General features: G+C 39.1%; 1 protein-coding gene across 1 annotated transcript in view; it reads right to left on the bottom strand.

Moving 5' to 3' along the window:
- Positions 1 to 4,335: 4,335 nt before the first annotated feature.
- The window catches only part of TFAP2D (transcription factor AP-2 delta), a gene marked incomplete at both ends in the record, with an annotated part of 46,460 nt that continues 29,419 nt past the window's right edge, over positions 4,336 to 21,376 (bottom strand). The window contains 2 exons of the mRNA XM_082048745.1: positions 4,336 to 4,555; positions 16,325 to 16,438. Of these exons, the coding sequence (XP_081904871.1) occupies positions 4,336 to 4,555; positions 16,325 to 16,438 (334 nt within the window). The remainder of the gene's footprint in view (positions 4,556 to 16,324; positions 16,439 to 21,376) is intronic.

The following is a 21,376-nucleotide window of genomic DNA, read 5'->3' as shown; positions in this document are numbered from 1 at the left end:
ACTCTCCAAAGGATAAACAAAAGTAAAATGACCTGGGAATTTATCAGCAGTCCTTTTGGATACCTAAGACATCTAAGAGCAAAACTGCTTGTTGATACTAGGAAACAAACAAACAAAACTAGAGAAATTGGCTCTTAGAACAATAAAGCATCCTGTCTTGAGACTTGCTGCAAAATTATGAGCTGCAGCTGTGCCACTGAGTCATGTTCAAAGGAGCTGGGGCAATATTTACAAAGAGGTCTAGGATCTCGAAGGACCATACATTGTGCCTGCTTTGTAGCATATTTGGTTTTGTCGTTTTTTTTTGGGGGGGGGAAAGTTAAAGAGAAATTTCAAAGACCAGATTCCTTGTTGATTTGGAGAGCTTAGTCAACACACAAGCAGTTCATACTCGCAGTAACACATTGCCCCAGGAAGAAAGGCATGTGGTTATTCAGTGTGTTTCGTTCAAGAGTAATTTGCTAACAAATCCAAGTATCAGTAGCTGGTCTTTGTGAGTCAAAGGTGTCAGGGCTTAGTATAAGAAGTAAGTTCAGAAACCTACTTAAAGTGTTTTGAGATTTGTGGTGGGAAAGGCGTAATGCATACACAGCTGAGCAATGGACTGAAGTACAACAGAATCCAAATACCCAGCACTTGAAGCATGAACCTAATTCATTGCTTTGGCAATGGTCTAGATGCTTTACTGTAATCCTTCAGTGCTTTTGACCTGAATGGAGTAAACAATTCCATGGTATCTCAAAGGGAGATTTTTTTTTTTTCAGATCAGGTTAATTTCCAAGTCAAAAAGGTACAAATATACTGAATTTGCTACCAGTGATCACCTGCTATCTTCATACCATGCCCTTCCTTCAGGTTGATCTAATTCATGAGTGTGCTCTGAGATGGCAACAATTCATTGCTTAAAACTGCACTGAAAGTTCAATTTTCAAAAACTAAAGGCATTTTGAGACCAAACTGCTCTGATAGCTAGCTCAGCAGAAAAAGCAGTAGTATTTTTTTTTCTCTTAATAAAATTATTAAGTACAGATAAAAATAAATAATAGAGAGCCTGTGAATGTCAACAAACTTCACATCTACCTTTTTAAAAGAATTCTGGTGTTAAAATTTGCTAAGATACTAAAGGAAATAATAGAAGGTTTGGGATGCAGGTAGCCTTTTAATGGTAAGAATATAGCAGTTCACTCAGGTTGAATCAGATCTGTATTGAACCTTACCAAAAATCTGTACAGGTCGATAAGTCAGAAACCGGAACTTCTGGGTCTTAAAGAGTGCTCAGGTTTATTAATATTAACAGATCAAATGGTAATCTAGGTAAAAAATAATTTGTTACCTGCAGAGCAAAGGCTCATAATGCTCATGTAATACCAAAAGATGTAAGTCTTTAAGCAAATTATTGTTGGGACATTGGACCATATCCTGCATATGTAAATATTTCAAATAATGTTGTAAGCATATTATTTTCAACATCAGAGACTTGAATTTGATTGTAATAAAATGTTGCTTTCTCAAGAGTTTCACAGAATAATCTACACAGTCGGTCATGCCCTCTTCTCCAGAAGACTGGTGTTTTAGTGAGGAAAATGTAAAAGTATTTAAGAAACTTTTCTTCTTTTTTTTTTTTCCTTCATCCAAATATGATTTAAATTCATCCACGTCCTGAAGTAGAGGACCATAATTAAATTGTTTTACAGTACATTTTCTTGTCACAAATCTGTGTATCTGACAGCCCAACTTGTGATTTTTTTCCCCTTCTCCATTTCTCTACCTCAGTTTGGACAATAGAAAAAGTAGAATGCATTCCCTTTTCACTTTTAGTCATGGTTACCTACTTTCACACTCAAGTATTTAATGTTCTAGAACAGTTCCCTGATGTTTCTGTTGAAGACATCTCTGAGGATCATTCATTTGATTTTAGCACTTCTCCAGAGGTGCTGGAGTGAAAAATTCATTCAGTAAAGTTTAAATTCTGTTAGGCACTTAGCTGACCTCAGTATTTCAAGGGGGTGGAGTCCCATGAAGATCCATCTATATCCCTCAATGCACAGAGGTTGCCTATATAGCACTAAAGTAGGTATCTAAGTTATATACCTACCATAAACAAGGACAAATCTGGACAAAATAGTAAAGACTTTTTTTTTTTTTTTTTTTTTTTTTTTGAGATTCCCTTATGTGAGCAAATAAGAACTCATTAGTTCTTAGCATGTTTTCTCATGTTTTCTCACCATGATAACAATGTCCTTGTTGACCTCAAGAGGAACAGCGCTGTGCCATAAGTGCTCTGTTCCCTTTGGAATACTGTTGGAAGGCAAGTCTGATCTTGTTGATTCAGTTTGACTCCTTACGTCATGACTGTAAACACCCTCAGATATTTGTCCTGGTCCCTGGGTTTAGCCTAAAGCCAGTCATCCAAGATGCGATACATGCTAACTAGTTGTAGAAAGCTATGATAGAGGTACATTTGTATGAGCATTTTTATCCTTGGCTTCTTTTATACCTGGTTAAGAGAAGCACACACTTTTGGGGCACAAGTCATTATTACTTTGAGGTGAGATAAACTGTGTACTATAAGTGCTTTTTTCTTTCCACTGATTGTAAGGAGAAGAGGGTGACTAATTGAGTTGTAGTCACGTATAATGTAAATGCTGCTGTTACATTCCAACCATTACCTGTGCAGAATGAAAGGCACTTCCAGATGATCCCTTAGACTTGTCCTAGACACTTGGTGTGCAAGTCAAGTGGCCACCCATAGGTATCTAGTACTGTCTTCTGGGATCCTCCAGCTCCCCCTCCAGGTGCATCCAGTTCTCCTATAGATTTCATATCACGTCTATCAAAACTCTGTGGCTGTCTCAGATGCCTTAAAACATCTCAAATTTCTCTAAACACTTACATGTGGACAACTATATTATTTCCTACCATAAAAAGAGATGAATTGTCCCTTGGAAGAAAAGGTCTGGTTCTGCTGATCTTAAAAGGAGTTTAGATGGCCACCATAACCCCACCTTGTAATATCAGTCCTTCCTAACTTTCTCAATAAATTGGTGCCAGAGAAACAAGAAAAAGAATGGAATAAAAGTCTTGTGGAAGAAGTTAGAATGTGACTGGAAAATGCCTCTTGACTCAGAGAGTCTTAAGCTCAAACTATGTCTCCAATGTTTTCTGTGTAAGGATGTGTGGTAGGTGATAAAGTGATATTTCAAAAGTACATTAGCAGGGTTATTACCACTTAGCTTCTGTGGACCAAGCCAATCTGTCTTATTTGTCATTTGGGTTTTATTTTCTTTTCAGTAAGTGAGTGGATTCTGTTAGACCTCTGTACTTCAGCTGGATTTCTAAAGACAATAAAGCTGCAGAAACAAGCTGTTGAGGAAAAGAAAGCATCATAAAATTGAGGCAACACAAAAGGTGATTCCAGTTGCCTGCATTGATCCATTTGAACAAAGACCCAGGTGTGGCAGACTGCAGTGTTGTGGGACGAGGGGCTGAGAAGATAGAGGGCAGAAGCCCGTGCTGTCATTTAAACTGAAGTTCACAGAGGCATCAGGACTCTTACTGAAACTATCAAGGGTTTGTTGTTGGTTTTTTTTTTCATTTTAGTCTGCCATGCTCTTTTCACAAAAGACACCACGGCTGCTGCTTGAATGGTCAGGACAGATTCCCAACAGGTTCTGGCCTCACTCCAGTGCAGCTTTATTGTACATTCCCACTTGGGGATGAGCAGTCCCCAACACCAAACAGTTCATTTGTCCCACGGCCCAAGAACTCCTCTTTTGCCAGGTTTCCTTATTGTTTTCCCAATAGTGAGTAGATCAGGCATTTCCAATGGATCAGAGGAAGCCCTTCTTTCAATCTATCCAGCATGCCAGCAAAGCCAGGATGCTGGAACTGTGTGTCCCACAACTGATATGCTGGCCTTAACTATGCTGCTGGAGAAGAAAGTGCGTCAGATTTCATGTGCCACCTCAGCCAAGTCCAGAAGTGCTTATAAAAAAGTGTTAGTGTATCATTCAGAACAATCAAATACTACGTGCACAAAACAGTAGTTTAGAGCAACATAAATTTAAAAAAAGTGACAATTTCATCACACAATTACTGTACACTGCTGTCCTTAAGGTTGAATACTTTCCTCTCTCACGCTCCCTCTTTCTCTCTGTTTTAATCTTTCTCTTTTTTATTTTCATTTTTTGATTTTTTTCTTTTTTTTTTTTTTTCTTTTTTCCCCCTTTTTTTTTTGGATTTGGTCCACTGGAGATAAATTGCCCTCAATGATATATATATTTAAAAAAAATATCAGCAGCAAGACTCTCTTGAAATAGATTCTGTTTGATGTAGCTAGTCTGTCTTTTCTGTTTTGCCCTCTTTCACAGCAGCCTCTGAAGTTTTCCGCAGGGGGGCTTTCTCTGAGTTGGCGTGTCCTTGGCCGGATTCCGCCGCTCCTCCGTTTTTGTGCGATGTGTGCTTTTCCAAGTAGTTCAGCATTTCACTGAGAACAGTTTGGAAAGTGCTTAGGGCAGCACATATTGCAGGAGTTCCAAAACCATGAGTGATCAAACTACAAATGGGAAAGAAAGAAAAAGAAATACACACAGGCACATAAATATAAATGCACTCACGTTCATTGAAGAGTTTAGAGTATACTTATTTTGCTATAGTGAAATTAAAGATTTGCTCCCTAAACTATTTATTACCTATGGGAGAAACAGGAAAGAGTGGACCTGAAGAGCAGATTACATACAGCTTCAAAGGTTGGTTTTGGTAGGACTCTTGGTTCTGAAACACTGTAGGACGGATCCTTGGCTGATGCAGATTGACACGCGTTGTTGACTTCAGAGAGACCAAAAGAGGCTCCATGCCCTAGGCTCCCCAACTTCGCTACTTTTTCCAGTCCCAATAGGTTTTTATCTCCCCTTCTCAGTTAAATGAAAACAGTTTTGTGTGGTTTATTCACACTCCTAGATCAGAGCCTTGAACACCAAGACCTAGCTATTCTACATGGGTATATGGTCGTATCTGTATTAAGAAATTAAGCACTGCTGAGGTGCAATCTCAGACCATCAGCACAATTGTCATGTTTTGGCCATATCCATGCTGCTAAGCCCTCTGAGCATCCAATAGGGTGGAAACCTAACCACTAATTGAGAATAGTCCCTGGCCAATGCTGATGACCAAACAAGGCCCAGGAAATGTTTCACACAGGGCTGGTTCAGCCCTGCTAAATTAATGGACCATCCTAACCAGTCAGTAGTAAAAACAACCAGGTTCCAACAGCTTTGCTCTGGTGGTGTTGAATTTACTACTATAGATTTATCCTGTTGCACGTTTTATCCAAATAAGAGTTTTTTTCAATATAAGACTCAATTTTTCTTGTTTTCCTGCACTGCAGGACACCAGACACCTTACTATGAGCAAATAATTTATTCTCATTGTTATAACGATGTAATTTGATAAGTGCTAAATGAAAAACAAAAAAAAATACAACCAACCAACCAACAACCAAAAAACCCATAGCACTCCAGATTTAAAATTTTCATTTAGAAACATAAATGAAAAATAATTTCAAAGGTTAAAATCTCATTGCAGATTTTAAAAGACTGATTTCAGTTATCCCAATTCTGCTCAGGGCAGAAAAAAAATGAGAGGAACAAAACCTGATTTCTGCATTTGCAGACATTTTTGAGAAATCAATACTTTATATTGGTTTGGGTGAGGAAAAAAAACCCAAACCAAAACATAACAAAACATTACAGTGTTTCTGATAAAACAGTGGCTATTTTCCATCCCATGACAGTTAAGATCTTGTCCCTGCAGTAACTCTCAGGGTGTCTTAGGTACCACATCAGTAAACCCTGCTCTAACACAGAGAACAGTGTGTAGGTCAAAAATGGGAACATTTCACTTGATTGAGAACCTCTCTCTTCTGCACTTTGGCTTCTCAGTCTTTCCAGCTGTTTTATAAAAAAATGAAAAAGTAGACACCCAGAGAAAAGAAGTTGTACAGGACATAGACAATTGCCAGGATGCTTGAAGAATATTAAAAAAAAACAACAACAACAAAACCAACAAAAAACACAACATAGGAAAAGCTCCAAGATATCTTTTAGGATGATCTTTCTGCCTGCTGAACATTGGAACACTGTTTGGTTGGAAAGCTGGTATCCTAGGGAAGATACCAAATTTATAGGAGTCCTAATCAAAATGAGGCCTTATTTTGGAAATCTATCTCCATTTCAGATTGGGAGTAGCCCAGTCTTTTATAAAAGGTCTCCCAAAGGCTATTAACAAATAACTAGCTTTTAGAATGTTTATCTGTCAGTCTCCAGGCAGTTCTCAAAGCAGGAATTGATGTTTACCCCCCCATTAGTAATGAGAGAGAAATGATAATTAAATATTTACAGACCATTTTGCAGACATCAATTAACAATATCATGACTCTTTAAGTCTGGACTTGTAGTAATATCTGGATCTTTTAAATTCAGTATTAAAAAGATGTAAACATGCCTCACTTTGACTTTTTATATATTTTTTTTAGAAATGCCTGACATACCAGGAAAATAAAAATCTGCATCACTGTAATTGTAAGTCATGTTTTTAATAGCAGTAAAACCAAGATCAGGAGTAGCATATAGATAAGACTATTTTTAGCCCTTTCAAGTCCTTTTAGGAATCAGGCAATTTCAAGATTTTGTGTTGGATTTTATCACCATTTTAGTCTTCATAAATCCAGAGAAGTGAAAATGTGATGGAGCTTACAATAACAGAAAACAAGAAAAGGAAATTCATAAATATCATTGCTAGTTAGAATATCTCATGATTTTTACAGTGCTTGTGTGATCTCCTCGGTCTATACCAACACATATATCAAAATATTTATGATCTTGGATGCAAAATAAACTTGTTTGTGTATTTTTAAAGTTGACAATATCTGCAGTCATTCATTTCTAGTTGATGTAAATAGTAAGTTTAACAAAGGATTGAGTAGAAAAGTAATCTTCCAGCCTGCTGTCTTTGAACCTTTTGACTCTTGAACAATTGTCTCCCTTCACATGATAGCCCAATACAGGCTGAAAGCAAGGTGGGAATGCTACAGTTAAAACTTACAGAAATTGTCTTGGAAGTCATCTGTATGGCTAAGAAAAGGGGTAGAAAATTTTGATGTTCTCAAATGCTGAACAAAACTATAGAAAATACCAGAATGGGACAAAATCTAATATCAAGGCACTGGGGCATAGGTGCCAACTTGTAGGTGTATACATCAACAATGCCTAATCTCCCATTACAATCAAAGGGGACTTAAAATAGTTTCTTATGTGTGAGAGTCTGCAGTGAAACATCTGCACAGATTTTCTGGATACGATATAGGACTTAAGTCTACCTTGCTTCTAGGTGTTTTGACACCAGGCAGGTTGTGTTTGTGTGTCTCCCATGGCACTAGATGCCAGTGTTTAAGAAAATGAATTGAGCACCAGGGCTTTATTCAATACAGTCAGAGAAGTATGGATGATTTATTACATGAAATGGACATGTGTCCTTTATGGTGAGCTTCACCATTCTTCTGGCTACACCAAGGGCTCGATCAAGCTGAATAAAAATGTGTGGTTAATGCTATTTGAGATGCCCTGTGGTAACAAGACATCTGTGTCAGGTGATCTGGTAGTGCAGAAGGCTTACAGGAGAGCAGCACCCTTTTAAAGCAGCAATGGACTGATATCGTAACTCACAGCATCTAAAAAAACCACTTCATGCTAATGTTTACTCAGCTATAAATTGTTCTAGGTCTTCATTGACTACATTGGAAGCTTAGACATCCAACTTCTATGGAGACATCTAGATATGGGTATTTCATCCAAATGGAATCTTGAACTTGTTGTCTAACTAGTGTTTCTAGGCAAAGGATTTTGTGGGGTAAGTTAGGGGTCTATATCCTTTACAGTTTAACCTCTTATGTACCACTAATCATCAAATATGGCATTTTTTTTCAACATAACATTGTATTCCTTATAAAAAAGCCAACACTTTTTTTAGTGAAATGGCTCTGCAAAGTATCATGGCAAGTCTGCTTGCAGTCCCTGATGAATATATTCTTTTCCACAGATGGGGATATGGAGAGCTTATTAATTTTCCCATGAAGCTTATTGAGAGAAAACATTTTATGGAAAATTTCTGGCCAGCCCTCCTTGCCATGCCCCTGTCAGGGTGTATTTTTTTAGCTTTACTGTATGTAACGTTCACAGAATCACAGAATTTTAGGGATTGAAAGGGACCTCGAAAGATCATCCAGTCCAATCCCCCTGCCAGAGCAGGAACACCCAGATGAGGTTACACAGGAATATGTCCAGGCACGTTTTGAATGTCTGCACAGAAGGAAACTCCACAACCCCCTGGGCAGCCTGTTCCAGTGTCTGTCACCCTCACTGTGAAGAAGTTTCTTCTCAAATTTAAATGGAACCTCTTGTGTTCCAGTTTATACCCATTGCCCCTTGTCTTATCATCGGTTGTCACCTCGAAGAGCCTGGCTCCATCCTCCTGACACTCACCCTTTATATATTTATAAACATTAATGAGGTTGCCCCTCAGTGTCTTCTTTTCCAAGCTAAAGAGACCCAGCTCCCTCAGCCTTTCCTCATAAGGGAGATGCTCCACTCCCTTAATCATCTTTGTGGCTCTGTGCTGGACTCTCTCCAGCAGTTCCCTGTCCTTCTGGAACTGAGGGCCCCCCAAAAAAAGACTGGGAGATGCTATCTTCTCCTTTATCTTACGTTTTTATCAGTGGTTCTGCTTGCTCTATTTTGGTGGCCTTTATTTCTCTGCAAGGTAAAGTCTGTGAAAAATCTAAAAAAGTTGGATAATTTCCCTTAGTTCATGAAAGCAAGTTTCAGGTTGGGGAGAAAACCTGATTTTACATTTAAATCAGATATGACAAACTGAAGATTAATAGCAACACATTCAAATATGTTTCCTGAAAGTCATATTTAGTTGCCTGATTTTTCAGACTAACTGAGCTGCCACTGAAGGTTCATTTTTGGTACACTCCAGGTCTATGAAACAAGTTTCTTTCATTGTAATACTTTCATTTGGGTTTAAAAGCCTAAATAAATGGTGGTTTCATAATGGAGTCTTTTGGGTATTGGCAGCTTTGTAGTGCATCTCATTGTAACTTCTATAAACTAACTTTGTTGTTCTAAAAGGCAGGGCTGAAATCTCTGATTTGGGTACTGTGCATAGAAAGCTGCAGAAAGACGGCAATGGATATCAGGCCAACATGTTATAAATCCTTGTGCTTAAGGACATCCAGACCTGCCTGCAATTCTGCCCAGGCTATGATGCAATTATGTCTGCTCATGTTTTAATGATGGCCTTACTTAAAAGTGAAAAGATCCAAGTGTGCCTGAAGGCTTGGACTATCATTTGCCAACTATCTCAAGGACTTCTCTGTACCCCAGGCTGGTGAAACTCCGACATGCGGCAAAAGAAACAGATTCCCTCTCAGTGGGGAAGAAGAGGCCATCTGCACTGAATGTTTACACCCTCATTTAAAATAAATACTTTAAAACAATAATGATGAATAAAAAGCAAGCTTGAACTTATTGGCTGGACTTTCTCAGAACTTTGAATGTGAAAACCATTTCATGTTTATTCTTATGTAATAACACATGTAGACGACAAATAATCAGATCTGATAAGACTTGACGTCTGTAAAGGAAATGGAAAAATATTTGAATCTCTTCACCAATACAAGCAACATCCTAATTTAGAGATACCTCTCTTGACTTTGAGGTGCTTCTCTTTATTTCAAGGGATGTCCTGTGAAGGTTGTCTGGAGAATTAGACTGAGACAACTTTACTTCAGAAGGTCAGTACACCTAACCACAACAGAAGTTAGACTGATAGTCAAGGGAAACATTGGAACATGACCAGTATATATTATGGAGATAAGTAGTCTACAGGATCAGAGTGGCAAACAGCACATACAAAAGTTACTTTGCAAAGTAATGTTTGCTTTCTGTTCATAACCAAAAAGCATATTAAGGACACGGTCTTCTAAACAGATGGATCCCCTTTTACCATGTGTAAAAACAATGGAGCATTTAAGAAGAAAGTGCTAAAGCTGATACTCCATATTTCCAGAATATTCTATTTCAGCTCTGTATACTTTAGGCCTCAGTACTGATTTTCCACATTAGGAGTATTGCCCAGGGAACATATCTGAAACATCTAAGACTGTGACTATGGATTGTTTCTGAACTATAGACCAAAGATTAAGCCATGGCACTGTGGTGCACATGGCACTCACAAAAGTCCTTGGATGCTTGCCATGAAATGTTTCTAGTATATGATATTATATCCTCCAAACATAACACTGGATAATGCTGTGACTTGCCAGTTTTGAATGAGTAAAAGATGTACAAACTTCTGGCTAACTGTGGATGAAAAACGGCCTCACCACCCATTGCTACCTGTGGAAATACACCAGTGAGGCCACAGATCCAAGATGACTGGATACTTTTTACAAAGAGTGAGCATGACCCTCAGCTATCAGCTCCTTCACTTTCTCCTTTCAGTTAGTTAATGGCTACATCTCTTCTCTATGGGAAAAAAGTGAAATGAATGAGATTCATCCAAATTGCTACCATGCATAGATTTTTTTCCAGTGAGGCAGTTAACATAGTCGAGAAGCTTCATTGCCCCCCTCAAACAAGAAAGACCAAGAAGTAAACATGCTGATGGCAAGTGACAATGCAAGTTTGCAACCTAGTAATTTGGAAATGAGGGGAGGGGATTCCTTTTTTTTTGGGGGGAAACACAAGAGTGCCTTAAATGTTTTAAGAAATCTTGAGTGCTGGATTGAAAAACAAAACAATCCCCCCAGGGCTTTTTCCATCTTTGGTGAATGTATATTTGCTTTTTCCTTGGTAATCATGGAACTTACTTGTTAATGAAGAGGATAAATAAAACAGATTTTCATCTGTTCTCTTGACTCCATAAATTGTGACTGTAAGGGAATACGGTCTCATAAGACTCATGATAAAAATCATCGGCAACGTTAGATATTCACACCCTTCCAAAAGGATTTTGGTCATAAGCAGAGCAGGAGAAGGTGACTGAACCCTTTCTATGGAAAGATCAAAGATGGAACCCCTAGGACAGGGATTGAGGGAAAAATACCAGAGGAAAGAATTCTAATGCCTTTGGTAAATAGTCAAGGAAAAGAAAGAAGATAATGATGAAGAAGAGAAGAAGAAGAGGAAGAAGAGGAAGTAGAAAAAGGGAAAAGAAAAAGGGAAGAAGAAGAAGAAGAAAAAGTTGAAGAAAGAGAAAGACAAAGAAAAAGAAAAGAAAAAAAGAAAAAGGCAAAGAAAAGGACAAAGAAAAAGGCAAAGGCAAATAAAAAGACAAGAAAAATGAAAATGAACAAAAACAAGAACAAGACAAAGGATAAGAAAGAAAAAGACAAAGGAAAAGACAAAGGAAAAGGAAAAGGAAAAGGAAAAGGAAAAGAGAAAGAGAAAAGAGAAAGAAAGAGAAAGAGAAAAAATCAAAAGGAAAGAGAAAAAATCAAAAGGAAATAGAAAAAATCAAAAGAAAAAAGAAAAAGAAGGAATAATTTGTTGATTACTAGTACCTCAGCACTGGGAACCAGTTTTGCCCTGCTCAGATGAATCTAAAGCCAGATTGAAAGAGATCGTGGAAATCAGGGAACTCTAGAGGGCACCAGTGGTGTTTCGCCACAGACTTCATTGCGTACCAGGCTTCTTTCAGTCCGTGCATCCAAACAGAAGATTGCTACTGCTAATCAAATGACTGGAATTATGACAGCAGCTGGTCTACCTCCTGGCAAGCAAACAAGCGTAAAAAAGATACAACAATATGTGAGGAGGGAAAGTTCATCTGTAAAGGCAACACACCAGTAAGGCTTTGGGCTTGGCTCTTTGTTACAATTTTAAAAATATGTTGAGCTTCAAAACCCATTTCATTGCTCCCTTTTACCCTTCAGAAAGAAGGATGTTACTTTCTCGCTGCTCCCAAATTCTGAGCCTCTGTTTTCTTGCCTGTCACTTTTCATATCACCTTGTCAGTGTGATGCCAGGCACTCGCAGGAGGCTGACAGCTCCAGGCTCACAGACTAGCTAAACAACAAAACTCCTGTCTCAAAGAGTTTCACAGGAAGGATGTTTTGTATCAGCTGGATGGCTAAGCAAAACACAGAATAATTTGTGATGATGCTGATAGCTTTCATTATCTCTCTTTAGTATCCTGAGTCTATTTTTTTTTTTGGTCTGTTTTTATAGGGTTTCTGCACTGAAAGAAATATCACCTGCAATAAAGTAGTTTTCCTTTTGCTGTCTTTATCTCATATACATGATAGATGATCTGGATGTGATTTTGCATCTTGATGAAATGTAACCATGAAGTTAAAGGATCAAATCCAACTTCTGTAATTGGTGGGTATTTGTCTTTCCCTATATGATGGATGACATTAGTAGGATACCTGAACTTTCCAGACGCTACAGATTAGTACAGACACAAGTGTCCGGAAGGCAGATGTAGAAGATATGTCTGTACTCAATTTTACAGGTGAAGAAAGTGAGACTAAGAGGCGGACTGATGAGGTCAGAGAGTCTGCATGTGTAAGCCAAGAAACATAGACAGATCTCCTGAGTATAATCTCAACAAGAGTTTTTTTGTGTCATGTTTCTTGGCTTCCCAGCACAGAATGTAGGTCATTTTTGGTAGGTTTTCTGGTCACTCTAGTTAAAAAAGACTTCTGTTAAAAGTTAAAAAAAAAAAAAAAAATAAATCTGTTTTGATGCAAGGGCAGGTTATGAAGGTAAAGACAAGAAGACACATATCAGTGTTACTTTCAGGTTCCCAACTAAATCTGTGGGAAGCTCAGATATAACAGTGGAATGGAAGAGAGTAGATACATGCTCTCCCTATTCAAAAGAAAGGTAGGATCTAAAATCAAGAAAAGTATTAATTTAGTGTTTTGGATGTCTGATCCATCTGGAGCAATGTCCTAAATTCTGAAGGCCAGTTTGATACTTTATCAACAGACTTAAGTGTGGAATGAATAAAGCAGAATTCTACATCCAGAACTCTAGCCTTGGTTTAATGCAGAAGCCACTACATTAGATAACAACACTCACTGGTTTTCACTCTCAGTTTGCCCTTAAATTTTCCTCTACAAAAAAGAACAGCTTCAAGAGGAGGGATGGAAAGTAAGCACATGGGTTCATCCATGCCACCAGAGATGCCATGGGACACTTAGAGCATCTATAAGGCTGGTAGGAGATGCATTTACAATGATTTAGCATAGCCTGGCCTCATCTCCATTGTCAAAGTGTTTTAACCTGCAAAGCAGTGGCCATATCTAAGCTCCCAGGTGCTCTTGTCTCTCCAAGCAGGTTTGTCTTCATCTGCTGTAGGTCAGGATTGCCCTGGTACACAATTTTCAGACTTCCCTGAAGTTAATTATTCACAAAGCCTTATATATTTGTTTTGTTTACCTCATTTTTTTTACTTTCTCTAGCTTTTCCAACCTCCTTTTTTCATCCCATCATCTTGATAATTAAGAGCTGTCTCTCAATTTCACTGGGTATGAAACTAAGCTCTTTACCTGTTCTGAATCCCAAATCAACCAACTTACAATGCTAAAGAAAGTTTTGTGTAACCTTTCTGTCCTGAAAATATAAAGAAAGAGGAAAACCCAGCTTTACTGATATCAGGGGATTTGAAAATGGTTTATGTTTCAAGAGAAATTAAAATCTCAGCTTTTCCTTCCTGCATACAGAGACATATGCTCATGTACACAAAAGACTTCCATATTTCCGTGGGATTTTGGGAAGAAGAATATCTGAGTTACAGGTAATTGAAGGCATTTTAAAATAAACTAAACTTTATCTGAACATTTTCTTTCTCCTTCTTTCCTATTTTCTTTTTTTTTCTCCCTTCTTTCTTGCTCTCTTGCTCTTCCTTTCCAGATACTCACTGCATTTTGAAAGCAAAGGTTGAGAGAAATAGGTTCCTCTCATTAAAGCTATAGAGACTTTTGGGTTCTTTCCTAGTACTGACTTTGCTCTCTACGGTAGTAGACTCATAAATGCACTTATACAGATCAACCTTTAGAGGACAACAATGAGACACTCATGTATCTGAACAAAAAAGTCTCAGCACACAGAAATGGAAAGGGATTTTTCCAGGGTTTTCTTGTTTGCCCTGTGGCTTAATGATGATTCTGTCTTCAGAAACTGGGGACAGGGTAGTTAAGCTAGTGGCTTTCAGGCCAGATGGTACCCACAGGACAGGATTATTCCACTTACTCCTCTGCATTTATCATGAAGGAGACAAAGACAGCTGGGGTAGCCCTACAACATATCACCTCTTCTTGATCTCACACTTACATATATGCTTAGAAATCTGAGCTGCCCCAAAACTTAGCCCATGAGGTCAGTGGCTTATGATCTAGCCCTAACAAGGCTGGATTACTCTAAATCTTACTACATTATTTATAGCACAGGTAAGGCACCTAACAGGTCTGCAATAAGGGCTGGTGCTTCCCTGAATTCTCAAGCTACATATATATTAGTTATATATATATATATATGTGCCACTGTGCCTAGGAAAAGCCTGAGACAGTGCTAGTTTGACCAGGCAACAAACCCCCAGGAATTCTACAAGAAAACAGCACAGGCAGCTAATACACACCTGTGCCCTGGCATGACTTGTATTCACTAATATCAATATAACTTCTCTACAAAAAGATAGTCCAAAATGTATTGAAAAAGGAGAAAACATGAATAAAGCATACATAATCCTACCCTGGCTCACATAATGCACAAGGGTTGCTGCAATGAATGTAAAGGTCTATAGAATTGTCTGTTCATAGTCAAACAATATTGGGAAATCATTCTTCATGCAGCATTGAGTTTTCTGTATTCAGGTCAGATGGACATCTCAGAGAGAAGCTGCACAAACACAATTTTATCAGGGGTGTAGAAGAGCCTCTGTTTTTTGCGTATCTGGTGAAGTTGTGCAAAACTCAGCAGTTTTCAGTCTCACTGCAGCTCCTTTGAAGATTTCCTGTTTTATGCTTTGTATAAACTTTGAGTTTAGAGTTTGAGCAAACCCAGCAGTTCTGATCCCTTCATGGGGACTATCCTGTACTTCAGGTTGGACACGTGTTTACAGATCTTGATGAATTGGCACTCAGTGGAAAAACTTCAGAGAGAAGTGTGATATTGAAGATTGAAAACAGAAAAAATGGGAAATGCTGCTTCAATTTGACCTGTGCCAGTCGATGAACCCTGGTCTTAATTATTAACATTGAACAGGTAACAATGTGAGCAAGTGGAGTACATAACTCTACACTTACTAGCTGTAGAGCAATTTATTCCTAAAGAAAACTCCCTTTTACCCCAAGGTAGTGGAGGACGGATTCCACTATAGGTATCAAACATTGTAGCTCTTCTGAAAGTCTTACATTATCTTAGAGTTTATTCTAATAATAGAGATTGGTGTGATTTCTCTGAATTTTTCTGGTCGTAAAAAAAAATCCCTTAGACTTTCTGATATCATATGGCATAGGCATATACATATATGAATAAAATACTGATACTTCATGTTGTGGTTTCTTTGCCTTACACCAATAAATTAAATATTGCTATGGCATGCGTCCAGAAACTGAGTCTAAATGTATTAGCAATCTCTGGCTTTTTGGTCTGAGCCAGCTTGCATTTTCCCAGGCCTTTCCAGGGTGTTGTCCACGAATTACTCCAAGGAGACTGTTGCAGTAGGCAGTCTGCTTTGAGACAAGTCTACTTTGGAGGCCAAAGAGTTAATAGGGTCATGGTAAGATGATATCAAATGGTCTCAGTAGCACAGAGGAGGCTCTGGAACTATTTAGTTAATTGGTAAGGATGCAGCCTAACTGTTCCTCCTTTTATTGCTACTTTGATTTGTCTATATTGTTACTTTGGCTCCAAACTTAAGGTTGTATATTTCTGGACCATTCACTTTGTCTGTTGGTTGGATTGTGATTTGGCTCACATCTAGTGCAAGGCAACTGCATGGCCAGACGGGGAGATTTGACCAGCAGATGTAGAAAATTACTTATTCAAAAGCAGACTGTGGTCCCAGAAACAGGGTGAATGCAACTAGCCTGAACTACATTGCCGGACAAACATGCTTTCAATAGGCATAGGTAACGGAAAGGTTATGGACATTATAGTCTTCTAGGTAAGGGAACAAACACCATTATAAAATCATAAGCAGTCTTTATCAAAATAATGGATTTTAGTTAACCATTCCTCTTTCAGAATCATACCTGAAATGTGTTAAATGTCTCTGGATGTCGAGGTCTAATATTGGAGTCGGTCTGGAAGATCCGAGGGGCGATCTGTCTTGACTTAGAAGGTCTTGGAATTCTTTACATATTTGTCTACAAGGAAAGTGGAAACCCTTAAATAAGACAGGTGTAATTCTTTCCATAAGGTGATTCTCCTAACACTGTCACCTTATCCTGAGTCATCTCATTCATAACAGAAGCGTTTGGCAAAGTCATTGTTAAAGAAATTAAAGGCAAACTAGTCCTCCTCTTGCCTCCCTACCCCAAATTCTTGGAGCCAGCAACATACAGAATCTTTTGAAGATTAGTTCCCCTCTGAAACCATTTTAGCACTCACATATTAAAATGCAATTTTTCTCCTGAATTGTACCCAGTTTGTCAGTGTTAAGTCTATCTTAGCTCACCTACATTAGAAGGAAAGTTTGTGGTTAAAGAAAATGATGAAATAGCATTAAACATGTATGAAGCCTGTGTAAATACACCACTACTTGTATATTTGCTTGTGTCCCCTGGTTTATCTGCATGTAGAAGTCCTGACCGTTCTGGCCTTGCCTGCTTGACTGCCAACTCCTTAGACAAATGGAGCACCAGGAGTTGTGAAGGAATATGCTGCCTCTACTCTCCTAGTTTTCATTTTTGTCCATACTCTGCTTCCTTGTAGACTCTGCGGTGGAAGAATTGACGAATCTTCAACTGAGACTGCTCCCACAAGTCTGCCCAGAGTGAGAATCCAGTCCAGCAGCAGCAATTTAAATTTCTGATTGAAACATTCATCAAATTGTTTTACAGTTCTACCATGCATCAGGCAGCGTAAAGTAGATGTCTATAGCAGTCCAGATGACATGTATCCTAGCAGTTCTTCTTTCTCTCCAATGACTGTAGGAGGAGCTCATTGGCTTACTCAGCTGTCAGGGTCTACACAACAGACAGGCAAGTGAGGCAAAATCCATCACCTCCACTTTTTCTCAAGGACGGTTTCCTGGGCAACACACAGTTTTCATATCCCCATGTAAATTGTCACCATCTGATAAGATCTGTGTAGTCATGTTCTTCTAGCCTTCTAAACATGGTGGCTTCCTGAGAATGGACCCTGGTGTGTCCTGTTTCCCAGAAGATCCTCAGAAGACATTTGGGAGAGTTCAATGAGCCATTCTAACACTTTAATAATATGGCAAATGCAATCTGGTTACTCGATGTGTGCATGGTTTACTTGGTTAGCATAGATAGAATCACTGTGCCTGGGCCCAGTTTCTAACACTAAAGAGCATCTCTGTGGTCCATGATTTCTGTTAGAAGACTCTTTGCACTTCTGGTCCCAGATAAAGTTTGAGTTCTTCATTATCACCTTGTAACTGCTGTCCTTTTGGACAGGGGCATAATGAAAAATAAGTGGCTAAACTCATCATCTTGGTCTTTAGAAGGTCCTCCATTGCCTAGCTACATGCAAAAAAACTACACTAACCTGTTTTTACCCTTCATCATATCACTGTTCTGCAAGTTTTGGACATAAACTTTGGATACTGCAGCTCCCTCATGACTAACAGGAGAGGAGATGCAGATCTCCTGCTGTGCTGCTGGACTTCATCCAGGCCTGATTTCTGTAAACGCTAATCATCTGTATGGACCCAGACACCAATTGCTTCAGAAGACAGCATTGTCTTAGCCTTTCAGGCAAAGAGAAGTATTCAGCAAAAATGTATGTAAATGCAGCATACAGTTTTAATGAATCAGGTCCTTAGAGGAAAAACAGTTCCTTTCAACAACTGAACACAGTCAGTCATTTTGGCTTCTAAACAATCTGCTATCCCCAGTTGGCCCTGTCAGCACTGCTCTTTTCTCCTTCCTCCAACCTTTACTTTCTACCTGTTGAAAAAGTTCATCTTAAAAGTTCTTACATTTTGACAAAAGAAACTGTCAGAACCAAGTGTGCAATTAAGTTTCCTTCTATCTTCACATGTCAGAAGTCTTTACTGAGTGTTGGCAGATTGAAAGAAAGGAAAAAAACTTTTTTATTATACATGAAAACCTGTAAAAGGCAGTAACCTACTTTTTCCAAGGGGATTTCTAGGCAAAGTGGTGTCTCAGAGCCTCTACTACCAATGAAACATCACCTGGGGTAGTGACAGGGAGAGGGGCTGACAGATATTTGCTGACTTGGACTGTGACTTTGAAAAAGAAAAGAAAGGTGGTTATGTTATCTTAGGGACAACAGATTCATAAAAAAAAAAAAGAAAAGAAAAGAACCACTTGCAAGGGAGGTACCTAATGATTTGGGATAGATGGTCAGATGTTCCAGCAGATGATCAGGCAAAGATAAAAAAATCTGTACTGGATCAGAACAAGAGTCCTTCTAGTCTATGATCCTATTGCTAGCAGTGGCCAAAGCAAATGCCCTGTGGTGAGCACGAGAGTGGGGCAAATATGTGCCCATGAGTCTCATCTAATCCAAATGTGGCAGAGTTGCCAGGCACCCAAAGATCAGATATTAGGGAGATGTTCAGCAGGTCCTGTGCATCCAATCTCAGAGCTACTTTTCAGAAAACTAGCAAATTGAGCACACAGTGTAATTAGCCAGGTGTTGATTACTCTGCACTGGCTGCAGGCAACCCCACAATAAAATTGATATTCACACTATTCTGTTTTCTTCTGTGTGAATGTGTGTGTATCTGTCCTTCTGTCTCATGTGGAAGGCCTTGTGCTGCAATACTCTGTGGTGATTCCTGTAGGAAAGTGTACCTCTTTCAAGTGGAATTGTTGACGTAGCCTTCAGCATGTCTGCATGTGCAACCTGGTATTAAACAGGGTCTCCCACAGCTCTGCAAGGTGAACTAACCATGCTTAAAGACCCTCCAAAACCAGGTTCCAGCTCTTTTTTTCCTTTTATTATTATTTTTTTTAAGTTTATTTTTTATTTGTGTGTGCATTGTATAGTCATGTCCTGAATCCTTCCTAAACAGTCTAGCAATAACAGTATCAGGACCCTTTGGCCAGAATTATGACAATTAAGTCTTTTTTTGGGAAGCATCTTGCTCTGGAGCATCCAGGCAACCATTTACTCTGTCAAAGGAGGCAAGTGCAGGGAAAAATAATCAGAGGAGACTGGCTTTTCCTAATGTTTACTGCTTTCTTATCCTTTCAACTCTTAACTGAAGCTTGCTTCACTTCCATCCTGCCCTTGCTGCCACTTTTGTTCAGTGCTACATATGGTCTACACAGATCAGTCATCTCTTCTTCCATGATAATCGTCAGGCAAGGTTCTGATTCTCCATTGTCTAGACCAGAGGTGTCAAACTCATATTCACTGGGGGCCACATCAGCCTCACGGTTGCCTTCAAAGGACCAAATGTAATTTTAGGACTGTATACTTGTAGAAGTAATAGGTGAAAATGAGTTTGACACCCCTAGTCTAGACCATCAAATTGTTAGAATAAACCATGGCACCATCTTGTTGCATCAACTAATACTGTCCTAGGCAGGTCCTGAGTTAGCAAATGTGAGAGAACATTTCCAAGAGGCAGTTTTGGAAGATCAGGTAGTTTAACACAGTATGTTCCATTCCTTGATAGAAATCTTCCTGATTTCAATCACTGTATTACTTTCAACATAGCCTCAGACCAGTTAGGGCTGAGCAGGACAATGAAGAGAGTGTTACCTCAAGCTTAGTGACCTCCATGTGTTAAAGAAGGCTATTGGCATCTAAAATAGTCTTCACTAGCCCATGTACCACAGTTCTGTGCATGGCAGCTGAATTGCTTCCACTCAGGGTGGCTGGATTACTTGATTGTAAGGTATAGATGCCCCTAATAACACTGTAAGCTTCTACTGGACACCAAACACTTCTGAACTGTAGACATTAAGGGTTCTGTTTAGTTACCTGCACATAGACATGTGGTACCCAAGACATCCATAGTAACTGTCAGATACAACCCAGTGAAAGAAAGAGACCTGTTTGCTTCTGGAGCAGCAGCTGGTAACTAAGCTGGATAACCCAGTTCATCTCAAATGTCAGTAGATGCCTATGTTTGAGCAACTGAATCAAGCCACTGAAGCTGGATGTCTGAATACAGAATGGAGCTGCATCCATATACTAGGAATTGTGGAACTGTTAATTTTGTTCTTTCCCCTTATTTTTCTTCAAGAGTCCACATATGGAAGATCTCACCAGTTCTACCAAAAGCACACCCCTGTGAGCTTCTGGCTGTGTCCCAGGGTGGACAGTGACAAACATGCACAGATAGTGGCACTCCATTTCTTTCCATAAGCAAAGCTTGCAATGAGTGATTTTATCACTCTGGAATTTCTGTGTCACTTTTGGTGACAGTGTAACATTCCACCTCTTTTTCTTGTGTCTGAACTCACAAGTGCATGAGGCCAGACAGTTGTGAAATTACTGAAATAACAAATCTAGAGCTTATATATGCCTACTGAGTAACTGAAACTCTTGACAAATGACTAGAGTACATATTATCAGATACATGGAAGCATGGCTGGGAAATACCATGCAAATATTAGGATGCCATGGATGAGTGTGTCCTGTAGTATCTGGACAGGACTAGTTTGTGACTCACCGTTCTCCTTCCAGGCAGGAGAGGGCAGTAACAGCACACACATTGACCTGTCTGTCCCTGCTACAAGCATCCTGACTGCAAGAGGATATGGCCTATCCCTGTATTATCGACAGACAGCTCTGATCAATTTACTGCTGCTTTTTACTGATGGAAGAGGGGAAAAAGTAATTTTGTTCCTTACAAGTGCACGATAACAGCCTACAAGCCCAAAGTTCATGGGGGCTAGGAGTAATGCATGCTCACAATTCTCCACTTTGGTAGTAAGGGAGGAAGAGAAAGTAGGCATGAAATGGTGAGGAAGATTAGTGAGACCTTTAGGTGTGTCTCAGTTGGACAGCCTTTGGACTTCACAGTTACCCACTGATTGTTATGACTGGCATGTACTGATAAGGATAATGGCTGTGGCAAAACCAGTTCATCCAGCCACAGGAGATGATACATTCAGTATAGGGTGAACTGTGAT

The sequence above is a fragment of the Streptopelia decaocto genome (assembly GCF_964273445.1).
Source record: "Streptopelia decaocto genome assembly, chromosome: 3".
In the NCBI taxonomy this organism is placed as follows: domain Eukaryota; kingdom Metazoa; phylum Chordata; class Aves; order Columbiformes; family Columbidae; genus Streptopelia; species Streptopelia decaocto.
The sequence above is the reverse complement of the archived record's forward strand: the minus strand, read 5'-3'. Positions and strand labels throughout refer to the sequence as shown.